Below are 24,814 nucleotides of genomic sequence, written 5' to 3'. Positions count from 1 at the left end.
AAGAGACGAATGAGGTAGGGAGCGTGTGTTTTGCCACTTGATAGCTATCGGCATGGAACCAGAAAGGGCAGCCATGGCATCACCAACCAACCTGGCTTTATCTCCCCCAGTCGGCTGTGCACATCTGCCGTGGGCTGCTGACTGCTCAAACAGACCCCACGGGGTACCTCAGGTCTTCTCTTACACCCTGGGGAACCCCACGTGAATGGGAGACCTGTGTGTGCATGCAATTCATGTGACACGAATACATGCGGTGCAGATCTAAACCTAGCCATGTCACAGCCTGCAACATGACAGAAAACCTGGGGTTAGACGTGTTTTTATGTGTGTATTCATACGTCTATAAAGCCAGTCTCTCTCTCCTTCAAATACGTGTATTTTCCTAGTTTCAGCTGATACTCTGTGCTACCTCCTTTGATCAGATGTTAGCGTTGTCAGATACCCTGACAAAGTCGGTGCAGTATCTGTTTGCGGGAACCTAACGCAAGGAATCAAGACATCGTAATTAGCTGTCTCCCACGTGACTAAAAGCTATGTGCACCCTTCAGCGAGAGCTGGACCTCTGGTTTCTCAGCAGGGTGTTGGACAAGGGTGTGCTGTGGCTCACCCCGGCTTCTCTCTGAGCTTGTGGGACCTGAGCAGGGTGAGCCTGCCTCTGGGGGAGCAGTGTGTACGCCTCAGGAACCCTTCTGTAGAGGCATGATGTTCACGGCTTTTTTTGCACTCAGTGTTTCTGGTAGCAAGGTATCCCTGAATGTGATGTCAACTTTAAATAACTTTTATGGAAGCTGGAGACAGCGTTAGGATACACAAAGCATCTGGCAGGTTTTACGTGACAGAAAAAGGGGGAGTGAGTCATTGCTGCTTTGCTGGTGAATAACGATGACCCAAGCGATGAAGGTGGTAGTGGACATGACAAATGCTTTTGCTCTTTCGGGTGATACTGTTTTTCCTTTGAGGGAAGAAACAGGTCCCCTTCATATTCCAAAGAATGCCATGTTGACTGTGTGGCTTCTGCCTAAAGCTGCTGCCACATCTATTTGTTGTGAAGGGCGGAGAGAGCGTTTCCTGTGGACCTCAGCAGTTGCCCCTAGAAGGAGATGCAGACTTTGTTGACGAGCAACATCATAGTTCTGGTATTCTTTAAGTATGTTTTGGTGGCTCCTTTTGGCATACTTTACGCTTGCTTTATTAAACATTGCATGAGGTGAAGAGGCAATGGCTGAGGCAATTGTTAGCTCTATGTGAAGGGCTTTACCTGTTAAGTGGAAAGGGGATGATGTTCTCCATGTCAGTACAGCAAGTGAGAAGAGACATCATGCTCCTGGCTTTCCAGCAGGATGGGATTGGACTAAATAAAATCTTTTAGTCCTTGAAATTAAAAAAGAAAGCAATAGACTCAGGGCTGCAATGAATAAGAGCAACCTCTGCTGTTTTAAAGGAAGTTGTAACTTGCTCACATTACCTGTAAATCTGGACTTCAGTGGCATCATATGCTGCTCACCTTCTTATTGTGTTGTGGAGAAATCCATAATCAGAAAAGCAGTTCTATGTCAGCAGGATCAGTACATATAATAATGGCCAGGTATCAGTTGTAATGCTAAAATTATAGCAGGCTCGCATTGGTTGTTGAGAACAGTTGTTATCCATGAGCCAACAAATTTAGCTGAGTCTTAACTTCATTAGCAGTGTCTAAATGCATTAGCCATATGCTCCTCAGCATATGGGTAAATACATAACAATTTATTTTCATTAAGGTTTTCTTACAAGTGCTGCTAACCCAAGCTCTGCTAGAAATGTTTACAACATGACACGTCTCTTCAGATAAGAAGCTGGCCTTCTGTACAGCAAGTCAGCCTGAAAGGGTGGCAAACAAGATACTTCCCCCGCCCTTTCTGAGAGTAGGAAGGTACAGCTGCTGTGGGTCTGATCCGCTGCAGCTAGCCAGGCTCAGTTTCTGCAAAGCTTTATATTAAAATGAGTAATAGAAGGCTTTGGAGAACTGCCTGTTCAAACGTGTGCCATTAAATCCCCGGTATTACAGAATCACCAAATGGTAGGGGTCAGAAAGGACCTTCGGAGATCATCTAGTCCAACCCCCCTGCCAAAGCACGTTCTCCTAGAGCAGGTTGGACAGGAACGCATTCAGTATTCACGTATTCATTGTGTGCTGTCTTCTGGACTGCCTACGGTGCACCTTGGGTGGCATCACCTCCTGCTAGCTTTATCTGGATGTAAGACTCATGACCCTCTGGGTTCTCCCCCCTTCCTCCCCTCCCAGTCAGGATGTAAAGATGAAATATAACTTTCCCTAAGAGGGGCTGAGTGTGAAATTGGGTCTTAGTCATGGCCTGTAGTCAAATGGATGCAGTGCTGGGAAAGGCAGGGTGGGTTTGCAGGAGGGGCACTGGGGCAGGGCTTTAAGGGCTTCAGTAGCTGTGGAGATGGGACAGATGCAAAGTAGCCATTGCGTGCTTGACCTTCTCTTAATTTTTCAGAAATATATGAAATATTATTTTCTGGAGCGCTCTTTTTTTGGTTAAATATTTATGCAATTTTATCCAGAAATGCAAGTTGCCTACAAAGGTGTGGAAGTGTAAGAAAGGCCCAATCTTGTTGAAGAGGTATAAAGATCTAAAGCTAATCTAATTCTCCACATCCTCAGAGGCGTCAGCGCATGTCTAAGTGTAGATGATAACATGAAACCAGAGTTGGATTCTAATCAGGTTTGTCTGAGAACCGACTGGGTTTTTTGTGTGGTTGGTTTTTGGTTTTGTTTTTGAAGAAAAAAAAAAAAAAGAAAAAAACCCCAAATTTTTCAACAGGAAGTCTAAACAAACCCTTGTGCTTTTAAACCAGGTATTTCAAATTGCTGGTTTTTCTTTCTGTTTTCACCATGCGATGCAGTGAAATGGATGATACAGTCTTGGGTTGTCCTTGTACTTTTTAACTTTTCATTTTGTTTCTTTGTTATTAACCTTTTTCTCCTGCTTCCATTTTGTAATTTTCAAATATTTCATGAATTTTAGATGATTTCTATTACGGCAGAAGGAAAAGTGAAATGTTCTTTGGACAGTTGCACTGGTGCAACTTTAAATATTCAGGTAGAAAAAACAACCCACTCACTGAACATTAGTGATTTTTATCTCACCCTCTGACAAGAAAAAAATAAAATTACAAGCAAGAGAAAAATAAACTGAAACCTCTATATATATGTTTAAAAATACTCCCAACTACATATTTTCATAATAAACTATGCAGAAAACCCATTAAAATAATTGCAAATTAGTCTTTACTATTTTATGAGCTTCCATAGCTTCTGTGCATTATATCTGATGGCTTTTTTCAATTCTGGGCATATGCAAAGCTGTTAACTTTTCATAGGTAGCATGGTGCCAGAGGTGATTTAGGTAGGGTTAGTGAAAGCTGGGCTACAGGAGCCATAAGAAGTCACATGTGATGCTAAGTTAAGGAGTTTAAGTATTCTCTGGGAATCTGAGTGGGAGATTAAACGTGGTGATTACATTCCACTCAAGGAAAGGGAAGAAGATACATGGCAAGAGCAGGGTTTGGAGGGAAACGTCCCTTTGGACACACAGGAAAAGGGGATAGGGAACCCCAAAATCTTAATTAATTTGCCTCTGTTTGCTTTTATGTCTATATATTGAGAGGAAAGAGCAAGCCCTGGATAGGATGAGGCACATTGTGGCTTTAGATGGTGGCCTAGAAAAGAAGTACAAAGAGGTATTAACAAGAAAAGTGTGATTGATATATGATTTTTACAAAGGTTACAGCTTGCAAAGGGGTGAACAAATCTACCTTGATCTGTTAATACCTGGCAACATATTATGTGTTGTGAAAAGAGTGTGGCAAGGCAGCCGGAGTAAGGGTGGCATTTGAGTTATCCTTCTTTGTGTTCCACATCTGAGGACAGTCTTGGACAGGAGCACCTTGCAGCCAAGGTGGGGTGGAAAAGGTTCTTGACCCGCACACAAAGGGGAAATGGGAGAGCTTTGGGGAAAAAAAAGCTACAGTTAATGACCTTATAGCAGGGGTCTCTATTTTAATAAAGAGTCTCATATAGTTCACGACAGATAGAATTAGGGACCATGCAAGTATCTTGTAGTTATATTTGTGTTTATATTTTTCACTACCTTTTTTTTTTTTTGCCCCAATGCCCCAGGGAGTCATCTCAAAGACCTCATAAACGCAAGATTTCATTTTCTAATGCTATTTCATTTCCTGGATGGAGGACCTGCCACGAGAAGACCAGACCTCAAATTATAATAGCCCTATAAATAACTCCCTAAGGCAAAGGGAAAAAAGAAAGCCTTTGAAAGACAACCACAAATGCAAAAATGGAGGTGTTTGGGTTCTTGCAGAACCAGACTAAGCAACTCTACTTAGGACATCATTAATTTAGTGTAAAGTTTTTTTGGGTTTCCCTGTTTCTCTCTGTGCGCTGTTTACTTATAAACCTATATCTAAAAAGTTCTGTGAGATCTTTTGCTTGAGTTTAATTTTCTACAGTGTTTTGTTGCCTCTTGGCTTGTCTTTAGAGCCTGCTAGAAAATGGAGTTTCCAGGTAAAATTGAAAACAATCCAACAAACTGACTAAAAGAAATACAATTGTGAATCGAGTAAAAATAGTCTGAAAACACAACTTTTTCTTCTTTCTGGGTGAAGTCGTTTTATTTCAGCAGACCCAGACTGTCTGCCTGCTTTCCAGTGGAAATCTGTGCAGAATTGGCACATCGACTAGAATAAAAACATTCCCGAGGAATCGGCATATTCTGTCAAAACATTTGAACAGCTCCCGTCTCCCGGCGCACAGTGCTGCTGCGGAGCCGGCAAAGGGAGCTCTGCAGTGCATGGTGCCGGCTTCCCCCCCAGCCTCCTGTGTCGAATCCACCTTTTTTGCGTAATTATGGGCAAAGTGCTTCAGGTTAAATTATGTTTAGCTGTGGTGGGAGTAGAGAAGGTTTGTGGGGTGGCCTATGTAAGGGCTGTCCTTTGTCTGTTCCCACTAAGGCTGTGTTGTATATGTGAGGAAAAGTCAGGAAGGTCAGGCTATAGGAGCCCAGTACCTTCCTGTAGAAGCCTGGGTCAATGTACTGGCCAGGGACAAGCCAGGCTGGCAAAGCTGAGCTCCAGGAGAAGTCCCACTGTGTAGGGACAGGGATCCTCCTTGACAGATGCCTCTGTGCCATGCTTCTCACCGCTCCATGACTCTCTGCTACATGTGAGTTCAGCCTCCAGCAGCAAAGTTCAATCTGTGTTGTGTAATAATGATAATTTATTTTTCGTTATGACTTGATTATTTAAAAAAAAATAAAAAAGGAAAGAAAGAAAATTGTAATCTTTGGCTAGAAGAAGATACACAGCAATTACAGAATGTAACTAAGGGAAGTGTGATTAGCCTCAACCTTTGCAGCAGGACACTGACTACTTTACTTTTGCTAAGTAGTGTCTTAGTCCTCTAGCACTGAGATGGAAGGGGTCTCGCCAATAGGCTCTACTCGATGTGAATGAGAGCAGTAAAATCAGGCCTGCAGCCAATTTACTGGAGGTGCTGTCTGCCTGTTATTGAGACCAATTGCTTAGGAATGTAATTGTATCATTCTTGTTACCAAAATTGATATCCCCCTGACTGACAGCAGCTAAATGAGTTTTTATTTTGCAGAATTTCTGGGCTGTTGCATGATAAGGCATTGTGGTGGACAGCGTGCAGTCAGTGGTTTGAAACAAATGAAGTTTTTCTTCATATTTGAAAATGGGATGTGTATTAAGCAATGTTTTACTGTGCTGATGAACTAGCAGATGGTGTCCTTTAAGGCTGCACATGGGAGAGTAGCCTGTTTGAATGAGCACTGTACCTACTTGTCTAAGCTCCATCCATCAGAAAAAAATCCGTTATAAAATAACATAGAAGTAAACAAGGTGGGAAGGCGAGCAACCCTACATATGTGCTTGTCTTATAGACCGTGGCACATGCCCACATAGCAATTCAGAGCCATTTTGATAAAAGTGGCATCACTGAGAAATGTGGTGGAAGAGAATTGTCCGTGCCCTACAGAGCAAGGAAGACTTAAAGGGGTGGCTCATAACCCAGCCCTAGCTCCGCTCGGGGTAGTGGCAGCGCAGCAGCCTTATAGCGGGTGGGTTGTGAATGTTACATTCCTAACTCTATTACTTATCCCCTGGGCCAGAGGGGCCAGATGTGTTGCATAGGCAACATATTTAATCATTGAATGATCATTCCTAATGGATCCCCTCCAGCCAGTCCAAAAGTTACATTACCGGGCCCCAGCCCACTTCAAGTAGAAAGACAAGACCACCCAATCCAGTGCCTTCAGGGAAGGGAGAAGGTGGAATTACTGTGATTACTATGATTAATAATTTCACATTTTATGCGAGCAGTTCTACACTCTCTGGCCAAAATGCTTATACACTGGTGCCTAACCCAAGGCAACTAAAGCCACCCTGTGGCACCTAAAAGCTTAATTAACCATATGATTCTTACAGGAATTAACAGGCATTCTTACTTTCAAATGTTGCTATAACTCCTTTTATTTAGTTACGCAAAGTCTAGCATGCTGCACATGTAAAATTTGGCCTAAGCATAAACCACGCTGACAAAATATGGTCACCTCTGGGGCTGAGGTGAAGGCAATTTACCACAGTATGGCTATGTTGGAGAGGAAAAACCTGTTAAAATCCTTCTACTGACAATTATGGCAAATATATGTTAAAAGGCTTTGAGACCTTGCACAATGACGAGTCCATCTTTTCCTAGGAGAGGGAACAGGCTGGAATGACATTGTCAGTATTTAAGGCTCTTAATATATTATATTACTGCCTCACAGAGGTCTAACTGAGACTCAGGTTTGTGCAGGCTTACTACTGTCCTAACACCAGAGCAGTCGCTTGATTTGTGAAAAGCTTATCCTCTACAGAGGCAGGTGTGGAAGAAAGGAAGAAAGGGCCGCCCTGGGCCTGGGCTGGCGCAAAGATGGCGGAGTTGCAGGGGGCCGAAGGCCTGCAGTGCCTCAGAGCCCCCAGCCCCGGTACAGCCAGCCAGCCCCAGCTGAAGCCGATCACCAGGAACCGGAGGGGCTGCATTGTTGGGGTTGAAGGTGGCTCCACAGGGGGAGGGAAACAGCAAAAGCGCCATAAATGCTGACCTGGATGCCTTTGTTTCACTGGAGCTGTCGGCCCAAACCGAGCTCCCCGCTGGGGCCAGTTGTGTGTCAAAGCTGAGGCATGTTTAGAGCACAAGTGTTATGAGGAGCGGCTGAGGGAACTGGGGTTGTGTAGGGTTGTGTGTGTCCTTTTCCTGGAGGAAAGGAGGCTGAGGGGAGACCTTATCACTCTCTACAACTCCCTGAAGGGAGGGTGCAGCGAGGTGGGGGTCAGTCTCTTCTCCCAAGTAACAGGCAATAGAACAAGAGGAAACAGCCTCAAGTTGTGCCAGAGGAGGTTTAGGATGGATATTAGGAAAAACTTAATCACTGAAAGGGTTGTCAAACATTGGAACAGGCTGCCCAGGAAGTGGTGGAATCGCCATCCCTGGAGGTATTTAAAAGATTTGTAGACGTGGTGCTGAGGGACACGGTTTAGTGGTGGTTTTGTCAGTGTTAGGTTGATGGTTGGGCTCGGTGATCTTAAAGGTCCCCTCCAACCTAGACGATTCTGTGATTCTATGAAGTGTTCTCGTGGTATTATGGTCAAGGAGATTAAGGGCTGTGGCTATAAGTTTTTCTTCACCACCCATTGAAACCACTGGCCAAGTGCCCGCTGTCTTCGCCGGGCACAGGAGCAGGTGGCCAGTGCCTCCTCCAAGCCTGCATAGAAAGAGGTGGTGGCAAGGCTGAGAAATGCATTTGCATCCAGTGGGCTCCAGCTCAGCGTCGCAATCACTGCCGCCTTCTCAGAGCCTCCTGTTGCTGCAGTAAAAGTTTATATTACATGGAGGAGGATAACACCTCAAAACATCCCTACTGGTATAAGCAGGCACCTTAAGTCGAGAATTCAAGCATAACTTGCTTTTCTACTACTTCTCTAGTCAGTCCGGTAATTTTTGTTTGGCTTAGGAAAAATAGGAATAAGTGTTAAATTAATGCTTAAAAGATTGCCTCTCTTCAGAGAAATTTGTTATCCTTTTTCTCATTTTCAACAAGGAAAACTTGCTTTTGCAGCAGAGATTTTGACATTAAGTGCCTTGATAGAATAATAGGCGTGAGATGGATTGCAATCTATTGCCTCCAGACTTTGCCAATCATAAACTAAAATCAGTTAATGCATTGAGTTAAACCTTGCTATATTGTACAATGTGCTAGTAGTATTAAAAAAATCAATCCAGAAAATATATTGATTATATTATCTCCATAGCAACAAACAATAATGGGATAATGTTAGCTTAATAATTGTGCTTTGTGAAAACCTTTCAGAATAATTACTGCATTGTGGTCTTTTCACAATGTGGAATGCAATAACGCTTCTTCCTTGACTGCAGTCACCATCAGCACTGCGTCAAGAGATGCTGTTTTTGTGTGCATGCATATGTATTCATGGGTAATTTTGCTCTGGGTGAAACAATTTAGCAGACTATTTTGGGATCCATTTTTAAATGGTCAAGACCACAAATTGGCAATTGTTTTCGGTGTGGTTTGTTTTCTCCCACCTCCTCTGACAACTGCCTACTGTAAAAAGAGGCTATTAATATTCTTTATCCTGTGTCTTTCTTTACATGGCACAAAGATTTTGGCGTGTCACAAAACTAAATGTCCAGCTTCAAAGCTGTTCCTTTAATTGAATTTCATCTGCCATCCTCTAGAAATGACCTGTTCTACAGGACCTGAGACATTTGCTTGTGTATTGGAGGACCTGATTCTCTTGTGCATCCTTCATTGTCACATAAATAACTTGAGGTTGTTATGAATAAATATATATATATATTCTTACATATAAGTAGGGGGGTGTGTGTATAACATTTTTAGCTTGAAATTTTAGCAGGAGAGTCAGAGGAAGAGACATATATGCTCTTCATCTGGGTCTTGCTTTAATTTTTACTTCCAGATCCACCCCATAATTTTGATCTTGAATGAAAAAGAGGCGCTGACCCAAGTCTACGATGTTTTTAGAGTGGTGAAAGAGAGGCCAAGTTTTTAAGAGTAGTGAAAAAATCCCCAGTTTAATCCCTGAAGTTTAACCAGCCCCTAAACTGTCCTGTCCCTGTGAAAGCTCTCATGGACCTGGCAGTGGTTCAGGAGTCATTTCACCTTCTGGTTGTGCCGCTGTTTCCTGATGTACCTGTTGCACAAGGGCTGGGTTTAGAGATCAGCCAGCAGACAGGAGGCTGCTGCCACATCTTGCACCAGCAGGAGATTCTCTGTGGCTTTTGTAGGGTGCCCTTCCACCCCCAGTGATATGATGGGATGCCCCTTTACTTCCCAGGGTATGAGTGGATGCCCTGTTCTCCAGCAGTCACTCCTTCAGCCCTTTTTCTGGGGGACAAATCAGGGACAAATTGATGTCTGATTAAATTTTTAGCATAACTTTTGAACAGTGCATCATATTATTTTGACTCTTATTTCTGGATGGAACTTGTCCTTCAAATGGACCATAATTTGATTTCTTACCATTTACCAGACAGGCGTCCCTTTTTCTTTCAGGACCCCCAGCAGAAAGCCCCTACCTTGGAACTACTAATTACAAGATGGGGCCATCTTGGAGCCAGGAATGTGCAAACCCTGAACTCTGTAGGTGGTGGCACTTTGGTACCATATACGTAAGAAATGCAGTACAGTGCAAGCGCTGACAGTTTTTCTCTCTGAGATGATGTCTTCATGAGGAGCTTGATTGTGCTGTTGTCCCCTGCTGTTGTTTTCCTCTACGCTCCCTCCAGATTGTTGCTTTATGGGGAGGGTGGGATGGAGGAGTTGCTTTCTGTCCCAGGCAGTGGTTACTTTCTGCCAGTGCCCTGGTCCCCTAGGAATGTGGTTAATTCAAAAGGAGAGAGAGGAGCAGTGGTTGCTCTTGACTTCGTGCCATGTGCCAAAGCATCTAGTTCTGTATAGCTGTTGTACTGGATGAGGGTGCCAAGCCTCTCTTTCCTTTCCTGGGTACAGATGAATGCAGTTGTGAAAGGGCAGCTAAATGTATCAGTTCCTCTGGAAAATATCTGATATTTGCAGGTGTGTAGCATCATTCATTAAAAAAGAAAAAAAGCTCAGATGGATTGACAAGGTGCTTTTTCTGATGCTGCTGCAGAATCCAGCCCTGTCTGGTGATCTAGAAACAGAACCGAATGGCTGACACGATACAATTAAATCCCCACCTCCAAAACCAAGCTCTTCTCTCTATGAAATTGTCTCAGTTGAAGCTATGGCTGCGCTTTTGCTTGGCAGCCCCCGTGCTCACCCTGGGTGCTGGCCAGTGGCCTTGCTGATTGCTAGAGCTGTCCCAAATTCTCATTCCATCATTCCACTGCAGCCTCCCGTTCAGTTTCCTTGTGCTATCTCAGCTCCTAGTGCTCTCTGCAGTCCTTCTCCAGCCCACACAGGGGTTGGCGCTGTGTGTTTCTGTCTGCCTTCTTCCTAATACCTTGTTCCAGGGAGGCCTGATAAGGCTTTCTAGTGCATCTGTTTTCCATGCTTGGATCCTACCAGCTGCCACATGGGTGGCTGGGTCTTAAATGGTGTTTGGCTTCAGGACAGAATATGAAGAGTAACTTACTGTATGAAAACAAGGAAATGTTGGAATAATTGTTTTAAGCTAGGCAAAGAGTCAACTGCCTGGTGTGATGTGGCTGTTAGGGCTGCAGCTGGTCTTACTCTCAAAGGGATAAAACTATTCTGTTCTGCGTAGGATCTCACAACGCATTTCTGTCCATAATGGTTTAGGGTAGGTCTGTCCTACCTGGCAGACTGTCAGTCTGGGAGCAGGATGAAGCACACCGAGTGTCTGTTTACATGGCTAGGGTGAAGATGCTTGTAGCTTAGCAGCCACGTGTCCCCTTGTGCCCTGCTGAATGTATGGACTCACCTCAAGGCTTGTGTGTGCATCAAGCTGACTTGTCTGCCCTTAACCTTGTGGCTTTTACAGAGGTGCCATGTGATAGACGGTAGTAAAAAGGGACCTGTCATGCCTATGCCTGGCCTGTCCATGCTACAGATAGCAGCATGCTCTGTTCTGCATCAGAGGCCAGTACAATCTATAGGGACACTTTTCTGCTTTCATGCTTGAGAGCCTGCATCCATACAAGGTGGGAATTAGACAAGAGGAAGCTGGGCTTGTCCAGCTATGTTAAAGTACAGAAATAGTCCTAGTATCTTTCAGTAATGCATTAAGTGGCACGATTAATGTCTGTCACGTGTAATGCACTTTCCAGGTCTCTTCCCTTCATGGGGTACTCTGCATGCAGCGTACTGCTTTGATTTCAGCACTGTTTTGTGTCTTAGTGTCATCATGATAAAAGATCGAAATTTGGGAGTTGAACACAGATGGAATTTGTGATAATCTTTAGTTCTTTCAGAATAAATGTTTCATAGTTTCAAACTCAGTGGTCACAGATAGTTAAGTGGCATTGATTCTATAATCAGTTCATAAACAATGGTAGAGACCCCTAGCACTATACAAGGGCAATGTCTCTAAGGAGGCCAAGCTATTATCACCCACTGAATGAGTAATGTTGCTTCCTAAAGCTGAGGTTTTCTTGAAACGCACCTGTCTAAATAGTATCTGCTTAGGCACTAGAGAGTTAAAGCAATATGAGATAGCCCAGAGTTTGCATCAGAAAAAAAAAAAAAGCTTAAACACTGCGATCCTAATTCTGTAGGCAAAGATGCAAGATTTGCATGTGGACATGTAATTTTTCCAGTACTTATTTCAAAGTCTGTTTGCACTCTATGGCACCTAAGAGACACTACTGCACAATGGGGTTGATTAATATTTTTTTATCCTTAGAAATGACATTTTCATAATCTGAAGGAATCTGCTATTAATGGATCTGAGAAGGACGGGGACACTCTTCAGAAGTGGAGAAACTCCTTGGAGAAAAAAAGAGACTCCCTGTCTCCCTTTCTTGGGAAATAAGTCAACTTTCATTTCTCCAGATGCCAATTTGTTGCCCCCTAAAACAGTGCTGTGTTGTCAGAGTACTCCCAAAATATTTGCTGTCCTTAGATTTAGCTAGCATGTCTGTCTGTCCTACAAGAAGTTGTTTCCATTTCTTTAAATTATGTAATTACTGTTTTGCTTCCCTTAAGGGAGGCCAACCAAGAAAACTAATAAAATTCATTCACCATTAGTAAGATGTGCTGAATGCTTATGCTAATTCATCTGAGAGACATTGAGCACACAGTGAAAATACACATTGCAATGGTCTTCTATTGCACAGTGAATTCCCTCCTATAGAGACCACTGCAATTCTCTGCTTTTCTGTTGTAATTTGAGGATGTGGTAATATTAAGAAAGGCAAAAAAGATGGTTAGCGATCCAGTGGAATTACATCCAAGAAGAGATTGTGTGGGACAGAATTACACTCAGTTTGGAAAGAAGACAACTTATAGAATCATAGAATAATTTGGGTTGGAAGGGACCTATAAAGGTCATCTAGTCCAAGCCTCCTGCAATGAGCCGGGACACCTTCAACTAGATCAGGCTGCTCAGAGCCCCGTCCAACCTGACCTTGAATGTTTCCAGGGATGGGGCATCTACCACTTTGGGCAACCTGTGCCAGTGTTCCACTACCCTCATTGTGAAAAAATTCTTCCTTATAGCTAGTCTGAATCTACCCTCTTTTAGTTTAAATCCATTACCCCTTGTCCTATTGCAACAGGCCCTGCTAAAAAGTCTGCTCCCATCTTTCTCATAAGCACCCTTTAAGTATTGAAAGGCTCCTGTAAGGTCTCCCCGGAGCCTTCTCTTCTCCAGGCTGAACAACCCCAACTCTCTCAGCCTGTCCTCATAAGGAGAGGTGCTCCAGCCCTCTGATCATTTTTGTGACCCTCCTTTGGACACGCTCTGACAGGTCTGTGTCTTTCCTGTGCTGAGCGCTCCAGAGCTGGACACAGTAACTCCGGGTGGGGTCTCACCAGAGTGCAGTAGAGGGACAGAATCCCCTCCCTCAGCCTGCTGGCCATGCTTCTTTTGATGCAGTCCTGGATACTTAGAAGGGATTTAGTGGAAATTACATAGTCTAGTAAAAAAAAAAAAAATAAAAAAAAATCCATCATTCCTTTCTCTTTTTTTCTAGGTTTTTTTGACTTATTATAAATATATGTTTATCACAGAATCAGAAATTGCAGTGAGCCTGTAAGACCTCATATAGAGTCTTTCATGAACACACATTGCACAAATTGTATTTCTCTTTGTAAATGTCTTCATAATGACATGTTTTCTGTTTTTGATAAAGGTTCCTAGAAGCCTGAATAGGTGTCTTCTGTGACATTTACTATTAAGTAAAATGAGGGCCTAGCAGGTTTAAGTGTTATCTAGACAATAGTCCTAATAAAAATAGTAAGGTTGCAATTATAGCTCTGCGGCAGATATAAACAAGGTCTAAGCTAATGTCATGCAACTTCCAAATAGATAAAAAGGAGTATTATTTTAGCCAGTGTAATCAGTCTGGAGAATTCATCATTGCGAGAATCAGGGAGTCAAACACAGCAACTGGAATAATTTGAGGGTCTGGATAATTTTATGACTAATTACATTTGTAGCTATGCATATTGTGATAAGAGTAATTGAATCTTAAGCTAACAGCTGGGTGAGGAAGAAACCTCCCTCTATTTAAAGCATTTCAGAGTTAACCGTGTACGTAGGGTTGTTTACCTCTTGCCTTTCTCCAAAGCCTCAGGCACGTGATATGTCTGAAAACTTGGAAATAGATCAAATTTGTTGATATTCCTATCTCATATGCTGTCTGTGTTTCTGTGGCAGAGAAGGAATGGTTTTGTAAGATACCAAGAAGGAGGACTGAGAAACCTGCAACTTGTCTCTGGCTCTGCCACTGACTTCTTGTGTGGCATTTGGCAAATTGCTTAATCTTGCATACTTCCAACTCCCCACCTGTGACAGAGGGGCAGTTACCATCCCAGAGATGTTGTGGAAGTGAAGTTTGTAAAGTGAAATGAGATTGAAAAGAGAAAGACAAAAAGAAAGCAAGAATCATTGCAGTATGCCAAATTAATGTCTGAAGCCATATTTATGTGAGAATGCTTTGTAAAGTTAAGGTGAATCAACTAGAAGTGTGAATGCAGCGTGCACATATGAAAGTGCAGTAAATCTTTTCCACAAGAAGAGTTTCTCTTATTCTGGAAGTGGCTGTGCATGTATCACCCTGAGGGGCTGGAGTAGATGGGCTAGGTTATTCATCCTACACTCCATTTTTTGTAAGTATCTACATCTTGTCTCCTGTGCCTCAAAACCCTCCTTGAGATTCTTGCCCCTACTATTCTGACTGGGAGGCTGTTCTAAAATCTCACTACTTTGATAGTCAATAACTTTCATCTAATTTCTAGCAACATTTATCCATGGCCAGTTTATAATCATTTGATCTTTTAGTAATGCGGATCTTTATATTAAATAGATATTTTTCCCTCCCTGATGATTACTCCCAGTACATTTATAGACAGCAAGCATGTCTCCTCCCTTTGGTCTTCTAAAATGAACCTTTGGTTTGCTAAAATGAACTCTCCTAATTACTACTTGTAAGACAGGCCTTCTGTTCCCTGAGGATCCCTGTAACCCTTTTCTCCACTCGTTCCATTTTTAATTCATTCCTTTTGAACGTTGCTCATCAGATTTGCATGCAGCATTCCAGAGAAAGCGTATCCCAGATATTCTACATCTGTAGTTTCCATCATACTTGTTGTTCATCACTGTCCTGTGGTTGATGTGTCCATCCAGGTTTTCCCTTCTCTGTCATTTTCAAACAATAATCTACTACTGCAGAAATTCTTGGAGTTAACATGGTCCCTCTGAGGGCATGATGCTTTGCTTTCAACTAAAGACTCTCCTCTGTTGCAGTTGTTCAAGTTCTTTAGGCCATCCAGTTCTTCTGATATGACAGTCTCAGTCTCTCTGCATGCTGAGGAAAGAATCCGTCCTTCAACCCATAACCATGAATGTACTTCACTAAAGTCTGTCTGCTTTTTGTGCCTAAGTCACTCCTCAAAACACTGAACAAGGTTTGTCCCAAGACTGACCCTTGAGAAATATGAGTTTCTTCTTTTCGTGCCTGTACTTTTTCTTTCAACTCAATCCATGCTTATTTCCCTACAGCTTGCATATTTACTGTCTCAATTTTTATCTTCATCCTTTTGGGTGTGATGACTGTTCGCCTGCCACCAGACCAAATGCATTACTTGAAGACTGAGTACGTCTTCCACTGCTCCCTCACCTTGAAGATGTGTTATCTTCCCAAAGAAAGATAATGTGCAGTGTGTCCCATTTCCCATTCCTCTGACCCTCTTTCCTTTAGGTATTTGCAGTGCAGCAAGGTGCCAGCTTGTTACCGGTGGGCCAGAAGTGGTGCCTGAGGGACTGTCAACTGGCTGCAGCTGCTCCGTCCAGCCATGCCGTTTATGCAGTGCTGGTGCTTACGACTCAAATGTTAAAAACATATGGTGGGGTTTGTGAGAAAATCTGAGGACTGTAGGACTGTGTGTGTTCCATGCACTGGGAAATCTTGCATGCTATTGAGGTCAGGCTCGCAATTGTGTATTTACTTGCTTGGCTTCCCCACCCTCCCGCCGTCTCTTCAGTTACCAGCCTATTAGAATCAGCCATTAACCTGGTTAATGGGGAGAGACAGCAAATACCAGAAAGGATGATGTGCTTTTCTTAATTCCCTCTTGGAAACCTGACTGTTTTAAACTGTAAATGTCTCAAGCAAAGGCTGAAAAGGGTCCAAAACATGTCTTGCTTTTGTAACGCAGGCACACCCAGGCAGAGGAGAATGAGATGAGGCTGTGTTCTCCTTAGGACTTCACTGGGAAGGTGAAGTCCCTTTGGGGGTGAAAGGGTAGTCCCCTGCCAAAACTGCCCAGGAGGCTTTGAGCTGTCTGCATGCAGGCTTTGGGGTGGTGAATTGGCATGACTGAATCGTATTGTGCTTTCTGACCCTTTTGGGTGATATGATAGGCTAAGGTGATACCTCGATGCCATCTGATCCTTTGGGTCGATCGCAAGAGCCTCTGCCCTCCTTGACCAGGCCAGGTGATGGACAGCAGAAGAGGACGATGAAAGGCATGGGGTCAGGGCAGAGTGAAAGGGAGAGCTCATGCAAGAGGGAAAACAGCCGTCTTTGTGGGAAGGACCAGTTTCTCCGAATGCTGATACGACAACTCCTCATTTCAGACAGCAAGGGCTAATACAGCACACAAAAATAAACCTGCCCACTTAGTTTTTATTAAAGATCTGAACAGGTAGAAGGAAAAAATTTACAATTTGTTTGGTATTTAGTTCAGGTAATTTTTTTTTAATTGTGTAATGAGAACACATTGTCCAAATTTTCATATGCAGATTCAATTAGTGTTCAGTTAATTAGCCTTTACAGATGAGGATTAACTTAATTACATAACACTAACCTCTCTTAATAACTATTAAGGGTAGGAAGGCTGCTTTTAATAAATTTGGAAGGGCTATATGTGTTTTTTAAAATCTGAAATGCCATACACATAAATTAAACCAAATTACACACAGAGGACAGCCATTAAGGGTAACGATCAAAGGAAACAAACTATGTACATGGCTTGAAATCAGGCTGGTTAGAAGTTCATGCTGTTTTCCTCCTCTTGTCTGCTGGCATCCTAGTGTTTTCACTCGGATTATTACTGGAGATGATGTACAGTCTGGGGTCATTCCTTCAAAGTGGGCTGCAGTCTGATACAAGGTTGCTTTAATTAAAGGTTAGCTTGTATTAAAAAAAATCAATTTGGGTACTAGGTTATTAGCCGTTGTGTTTTTTTTCCAGGTGGTCTAAGGAAAAAAGACATGTGAAGCCCATTGAATACTAAAAATCAGATCCATACATGTAATTCATTGTCATTATGTACCATAAATAACTGCATAGATTTTTGTCTTCTGATATGATGCGTGCACTCAAAGAATGATGCTTTGATTATTAATATCATAGTGAAATAGCACATCGTGTCTGACTTACAGGGTGGTGAGAGTGGAGCGTGTATGGGACTAGTGATGGAATGTGATGTCTTTGGCTTCTGAGTCACAGGTTTGAATCCAGGCTGTTTTGGTAAGTGTAACGTGTGATGCTCTTCAGAAAGGGGCAACAAAAGAAGCCTTTCTTTTTCCCTTGGCTGTTCTTCCATGGGTAATATTTTCTACTTGCAGTGGATTTTGATGGGCACACCACATCACTCTCCACATGGCTCAGTAGCTCTTGAAGCATTCATTACACTACAAAATTCAAGGGCAACCCTCATGCATTCTGGAAGTCACTTTTTTGTGGTCCAAATTTTGAGCTACTGTCAGGAGCATGCATCTGCTGGATCCCAACTGTGTCCCCTTTCAAACTGTTTTATCTAGTGACCCTTAAGGACTTAAGGACCCTTAAGGCCAAGTTCATAAACCACGTGATTTGTTTTCCAGCTGCAGCAAGCTGAAATGTTACAAAGCATCCTCCAATGCAGTCTGGGGCACTTTAAGCTTGAGCTTAAGCTTAAAGTCGCTTAAGTCCCCATTTGCAGCCGCGAGATCTGCAAGTATTGAGCAACAAATAAGAATAGGTTGGATATGCCTCATGTTAGACACCCCAAAAATTGAAATACGTGGTACAACTGCCTTGTTCTGAAAACTTTGGCTTAGTGCCTACACCCATTTTCAGCAAAGAGGGAGGATGACATTGCTGCAGATTTTTCCTTGCTGTGAGGAGCTAGCAAGGTGAATATGCAACAAGGAGGAAATTGCTGAAGGATCTGTCTTGCAGTGGCAGAATCTACTGAAAAAAAGAAAGGGGATACTTGAGCCAACAGAGGCCCTTCTGAAGCCCTTTCATGTATGTGCTGCTCAGGCTGGAGTCTCAGTGTTCGATATCTCAAGATAGATGGCTGGCAACGGCCAGGCTTGGCTCTGACTGATGCGGACCCAAATCTTGTTCCCTTCCATAGGGGTTGCACCTGTATCCCTGAGAGCAGGATTTGGCCTTGGGAATGGTTCTACCCACAGATGCAGCTGATGATACATGCTCAGAGGAAGGGGAGAATGCAAATTCCCTGTAGGGAGGCAACCGCCAGCCATGTAAACAAAGAAGCCTTCTGGGTGTGCAGCAGTCAGCCCACTTGAGCTGCTGTTTCCATGGTGTACCAGATGCTGTAAAATATGCTTTCTTCAGGGAAAGAAGCTTTTCATACTCCTGCATTATCTTGTTTGATAATGGGCTGTCATCAGGCGGGTACCTCACTGTAGGGGCCACACGCAGCAAGTCCCCCCTGCCCCAACCCTTTTCTGAGTTGTTGACAATTCATATTCTGCAGCTTCCGAACAAAGAAAAAGCTAAGTGATTTTTCTGACTTGGAACAGCATTACTGACTGTGTTTTTACATTTCATTGTTACGATTGACTGTTTAATGCACTACAGCTCCTCCTGATGCACATGGTGTCATCTCGTAATACCATGCATTGTTTTGCTTTTCAATTTTCTTCTGTTTTCCTAAAAAAATTAGAATAATGTTTCCATTTTTCCCTGTTTCCTCCCTTCCTAACCCCAGCATTGCTTCATTATAGCTCCTGCCATAAGACAGGCTGTTTAAGCCACTGGGTACATGTGGCCACTGGGTACATTTCTGAATTTCCTTCCTCTCCTTGCGTTCACCCTTTGGGTGGTCTTGAGTCAGAGAGGTCTCTATCTCCCTGTTCTTGTCGAACAGTTGCTGCTGGTGGGCGGGTACTTAGTTATCCTGTACGTATTAAGTACAATTGCAGTTATAAATCTGAAAAAACTTGCAATAATGAGCCTTGGAGCAGATCGACCTCAGCTAGTGTAAATAAGTTACCAAAAGCACTTAGGAGGCTTGCTGTGGTTCTAACATGACTCATAGGAGGAGAAGGACGTTTTGCAGCTACCTGTCTACTGGAAGGGATGTTCAGGGATGATGCTGCAAAACTGGCAGAGCTATGTGGACGTGGCATATCCCCTCACTGTGTACTGAGACCATCACAGGTTCATTGGCCTTCCTGATGGCTATTGAGGAGAAACTCAAGTGCCTTCATATGACCTCCAGCTGAAAGGCATGCCTTGGCTTGTAAAGGATGCACAAACATGTTCCCTCTGCATTGCCCGTGCTCCAGACACCGCAGCCTTGCAAGGCTCTGCGCCGGCTATTTGCTCATCTTTCCCAGGTGTCCCAATGAGACCTCCTCCCAGGTGCTCACCATGCCTGTGGAGAGGGCCAGGAAAGCAGTGGGTACTGGGGGTGGATGGCAGAGGCAGGTGGTGGTGTGTATGTGCATGCAGTCACGCAGGATGGGAGAAAAGTGTCCCAAAGTGTAGAGAACAGGGCTTTTTCTTACTCCTGAGGATGCTTTCTCACAATCTCTCCCAGATACTTTTCAACTCCTTCCCTCCCCCCATCCTGTAGGCTTGTACTTCTCACTTTAGGGAAGAAAAACTAAGTGTGGTTAATTTTAAGCCAGTGCAATCATTTAGGAGACCTGGAGGTGGAAAACCAGTTATTGGTTAACAGGTCTGATTTGAAATGTGTTCTGCCTGACCCCTCTACTGTAGTGAGCCAGGAGCAGCGTTTCCAAGAAGCTGGCTTTCTGGAAGCCTTTTTCACTGAATCATTTAAAGCCTAGGCTTCTTGTAAATGTTAATATCCCGCTGGCTTGCTGGAATGCAGCTAGTGGATAGAGCAAGTGCAATACCTATGCGCGTGCTCTCAACCAAAGCAAAATTTAGTAGGCGAGGTTTAGGCTGTCGTTGGGGGTGGCCTCACTGAAGGCTCAGGCTAGGAGGAAAGCAGGATGGAGGGCAGACCTGGTTCGGCATCGTCTCACAAGACTGGAGGTCCCTCTGCCCTGTACAGCCGGTGGCGTTGTGAAGCGTCAGTGCTTTGCACGCCCCGTGTGTGACTCTGCCCGGTAACCTCGAGCAGTGCCCTGGGTCGCACTGGTGCCTCAGGGGGGCTGTAAATCTGTCAGCGGGGTTTAGGCAGGTTGGAGTCCCTCTGCCAGGCAAAGCAGTCAGACGAGCAGTGATGAGCTGAGCCTGCTTCATGCAGTCTTAGATGGCCGCTTGGAGAATAGAGCTGGGATGGGGGGATTTGGCCCCAGGATTTCCCCTTGCACCAGCGGGGGAAGGCAGTAGGCAACCTCTGTAATGCTGAAGTCATAACAATTGCAAGCTGAAATCCTGCTACTGCTGAAGTATCGCTCTAGCAAAATGCAGATCGGTGTGAATGCATATGTACCTTTTCCCCTCCCTTGGCGTCTACAGATAAAAGCCTTTTTGAGTTAGCTGTATGTATTTTTGTGGTATCACAAAGGCTTTGTCCACCTTAGTTTTTGTGTGCTAATGGATGAGACCTTTCTGCTTACCTTAGTAGTAAAGTATTTTTCAGGTGAGAATATATTTTTTTTTTCAGGCAATCATCTAAAACACCTCTTTCGTTATTTTATCTTTAGTGTGTTTTCTTATATGCCATCCAGTGCTTTAGCTTTTTGTAGCTCAAGGAAAACATAAAGTTCTTGCCTTAACCTGGAGACATATTGTCCTGTAGAATAAACATATTGAAAGTGCAGGATTAAAAAAAATGAAAAAGCACAACTGTATTAAGAATAAAAAACAACTGAAGGGTTCTATAAGAGGAGGACTGTAGGTCGTGGCAAGTACTTTGTTAATTTGGGTGATAAGTTAGCACCCAAGGATGATAAGTAGGATAACTACTTTTGATCACCAGATTTTCTTCCGCTTAGTGTGGTAAAATGCTTCCAAAGCATACACACATTACAGGGTCTTGTTTATTTATGTCTATGGTTAATGCATTTACAATAGTTCATATTGTTCTAGCTAATGTTCTGCAGTATGTCATAAAAAATAAGAAAGATTCAATATGAGGCGTAAGTATTCTACTTTGTTAGTGAATTTTCTCTGAAGAATGAAGATAGATCACAATAGTCTTTCTTGAATTAATATAAATGCAGATTAATGCAGTCAAATGTGTTATTTTTCCATAGAGAAGTTACAAACACAATGCAGTATGATTCTCAAATATCGCAGTTTTGTTAAAACAGATTTTTTTAATATTCATTTTTTGGGGATACATTTTGCACGCCTTCTTTCGGATTAATCAATTTGTATTCATTTAGGACACCAACAATTTAGTATAGTGGCAGGTTTATTTATATAAATGGATACCAATTTTCATCAATTATGAAAATGAAACACACAGTAAAAATTCTAAAAGTTTGTTAAAATAAATCTGTTTACTATTCTGCGGAGTGTCCCAGGTGACTCCCTCATGCTAAACTCCAACTTTGCAGGTTTGGGTAGTTTTTTTTAAATAATATAACTAAAACAAGACAAACTCTCCACATTCTTTGTATTTTTCTTGTGTGTAGTTAAGTCATATACTTATTCTGTTATTAATTTCCCTGTCAGTTTTTCCGTCTGCACACATATCAGAAAAAAATTGTGAATCAGGACATCAATCATGGTATTAGTTTAAAAACAATAATCATTAAGTGGTAACACATTTTGGAGTGTAAAACCCTGATGAAAACATGGATTTCCACATCTTTTTTGGGGTTGGGATTTTTTTTCAGTCACCATTTCTATACTCTACTGTTACAGATGGACAACGAGAGAAAGTTGAGGTTATGAGTTAATACCGTGGTTCTCCTAGTTGAGGTTCAAAGCTTTGGTATGGGTGTTGGCAACACTGTGTAATAGAGTTTCTGTTAAGTACTGCTCTAAAATACTTTGTTATTTTTCTTTTATCCAGGGCTTTTGGGAAAATCACACAAAACTCATAACGGAGTATGGACCTGTTTGTGGGTAAGCTTACCTGTGCCATCAGCTTTCTTCTTTTCTGACTGTTGCTGTTTGGGTTTGTTGGGTGGGAGAGGAGAAAATGCCAAGATAAGATGTTCACCAAAATGCGGAGTGCGGTATTTCAGTCCAGGGGACAGAGGTGGAGGTCGTTTGATTACATGCAGAAAGTAACCGTGGCTTATTTTAGTTCAGCATTTGGTGTTGGACTTCATTCTTCTCTTTCTAATTTTAATTATGCACATAAAGTTTAGTCTTTTTCAGAGCTAGACAAAGCTGCCAGCCTTCAATATTCTCTTTTCATCTGCATATTCTTTCTACTTATGGTGAACAGTGGAAATAATAATTTAACATCTTAAAACCCCTCACCTAGTTTATGAAATAGTATGAATTTGGTTCAGCTGTTGTTATCTATATTTATGCAAAATTCCTAAACTTAAAATACAATGAAGTACAGATCAGAAATGAGGCATTCCTCTCTTTATAGCTCAGCTGTGCTATCTTAGCGGTTTATTGCGAATAAAGAAGGTTTCAGAAGTATATCCCTTCATACAAGCCCATCCACATTTCTGTGAATGTCATTTCTGTTCCAAGAACTACATTCCAGTTGTCATCGTTTTAAGCAGAAATGCAGTTATTTCATGGTAGCTTTTATTGTTGTGGTCAGTTGGTGTTTCTAGCATAACTGTTATTTCATTATAGAAGTACCGGGCAATATCCACAAAGTACAGACAATGTCAACGTTGTTTTCCTGTGTTCTGCAAGGGGTTTAAGGCACTTGTAAGAGAGTATATATGAATGTATGTGTGCATATCTGATCATAAATGATATAAATATGCTTTGTATGCTCTTCCAGCAAAAAAGCTCTATCAGAAAGAAGTCAGACTCAGGCATACGAGGCATTTGATGCTCCAGTCACAGCCGCCTTGTGGCATTTATGCTCAGCCCTAAGGACAAAGTGCTGTAAGAAGTGATGGAAATAATGAATTCCGAGGGTTAGGTACTTGTCTAAGAGCAAATAATACAGTGTCTTGACTGGCCAGGATTGGAGAAAGATATTAATTAACACTGTGGCAATTTGTATGTTGTGTAACAAATGGAAAATGACTGAGGCTTATTATCTTCGTGACCTTTGGTGTGATGCCCTTAAATGACAATAATGTAAGAACACTGGCATTCATTCCTCAGTATATTTCCCTCCTTATTAATATCAGGCCTATTTTTTTCGAAGCTGAATTCAAGACAAGTTGCTATTTAGTCGTCTGTCTGCTCACTCAGCCGGGCAGAGGCTATGTCATTGGGGAAAGAGATGTGTAATTACAGCCTGTGAGTGGATAGATAGAAAGTTTCATTTTTCCAACCTACCCACAGCTGTTAGGGAATGAGACCTCTGTGAGACTTGCATGGGCTGCAAAGCTGGATGACAGTGGTAGTGGTCACCCATGACAGTTCTGCCTCTTTGGGATCCTGTAGATAGGAAGAGTGAGCAGATTGAGCATAACTATGTCCCATTTATTGTGTCTATGAAAAACTCAATTTGTGAGGGATCTAGGAGGCTGGCAGAGAATAAATGCTGCTTTTTGATATCTCCCAGGAAAACAGAGCTGGCCTGAAACATTGCTGTACTCGAGGTCAGCTTTATTTATTGTTGAAGGAGGATGTTTTAAAACCTGGCTTGTGAGCTGCTGTTCAATAGGTGTGGTATTTGTTGGGGGGTATTTATCATGGTCCTGTCAATTAAAGAAATTCCTTCTCCTTGCCTATATGTCTTCTGTGTCCTTTGAAATAGGCAATAAATGGTAGGTGTGTTTATGTGTACAGTCTCAGCAAAGTATTGGATTTGGCAGTTGGAAGAAGATGTGGCATTTTGCTTTTTTCAGATTGAAAACTGCTTTCCAATAAGCATAAAGAGCAATGATCTTTATTTCTACAGTGGTGAAGTGAGTTGAATACAAATCTTTGGAACTGAAGCCTTTTTTTCTTTCTAAGGTCACTTGAATAGTCTGAATGATACCATCACAACTGTTTTCTTTTGTGTGTGAATTGGTTTCCTTGACAACAGGATGTCAAATCAACTTTTCAGCTTTAATCAAGTCAAAACAATATATCCCTTCCATTCCAAAAGGCCTCAAGTCGTAGAGAATTATTTCAAGTAAGGCTTTTGTAGGTCACAAAAGCATTTTTTTTTTCTTTGCTCCCGTGTGCGGATCCAAAGGAGAGGTGATGGTATTACTCTTTTATAGAGAGAGACAATGCAAATAGTCTTCAGTTGTGAGTGTGTGCTGTGAAAACTGTCTGTTTTCATACAGAGATGGCCCAAGATGGAGGCCAAGGCAGAAACAAGCAGCTCTGTTTTGGTGCAAAAGCAGAGCTGGAGCATTTCTGTTCAATGGGGATGTCCGAGCCACTGACATGACTTTTGAAGCAATCCTGCAACAGAGTGGTAGTTTTTGGTTCAGCTATAGTTTGACGTATCTTCTATAAAAATACCTCCTCTAAAATATGTGTTCTGATTATCTATACCAAAGAGAAACAAACAAACAAAAGTGAAAAATATCCTATTTGGAAAGCAATGTATTGATACATGTTAAGATTTGTGTTGAATGTTCTCCTTCTTATGGTAAGAGTTTTGCAGGAAAGTAGTCTTGGTTTCTGTGGAAATTAGTTACTTACGTCACTTATTTTTTTGGATGAACTTTGATGTTTTGACAGGTTATTTTCACCTATACCATGTCCAGTTGTTCGATTTCAATTTTAGCTTTTGGCTACTGATTGGAAATAGGTGGTAAGAAGAGACAG

General features: G+C 42.4%; 1 protein-coding gene across 3 annotated transcripts in view; it reads left to right on the top strand.

Annotated features, from left to right (window-relative positions):
* The window catches only part of TBXAS1 (thromboxane A synthase 1), a 245,277-nt gene that overhangs the window by 70,460 nt on the left and 150,003 nt on the right, over positions 1 to 24,814 (top strand). For all 3 annotated transcript variants that reach the window (XM_074581949.1, XM_074581960.1, XM_074581970.1), the window contains one exon: positions 21,969 to 22,021. In XM_074581949.1, the coding sequence (XP_074438050.1) occupies positions 21,969 to 22,021 (53 nt within the window). The remainder of the gene's footprint in view (positions 1 to 21,968; positions 22,022 to 24,814) is intronic.

This window comes from Larus michahellis, chromosome 1, assembly GCF_964199755.1.
Source record: "Larus michahellis chromosome 1, bLarMic1.1, whole genome shotgun sequence".
In the NCBI taxonomy this organism is placed as follows: Eukaryota; Metazoa; Chordata; class Aves; order Charadriiformes; family Laridae; genus Larus; species Larus michahellis.
The sequence above is the reverse complement of the archived record's forward strand: the minus strand, read 5'-3'. Positions and strand labels throughout refer to the sequence as shown.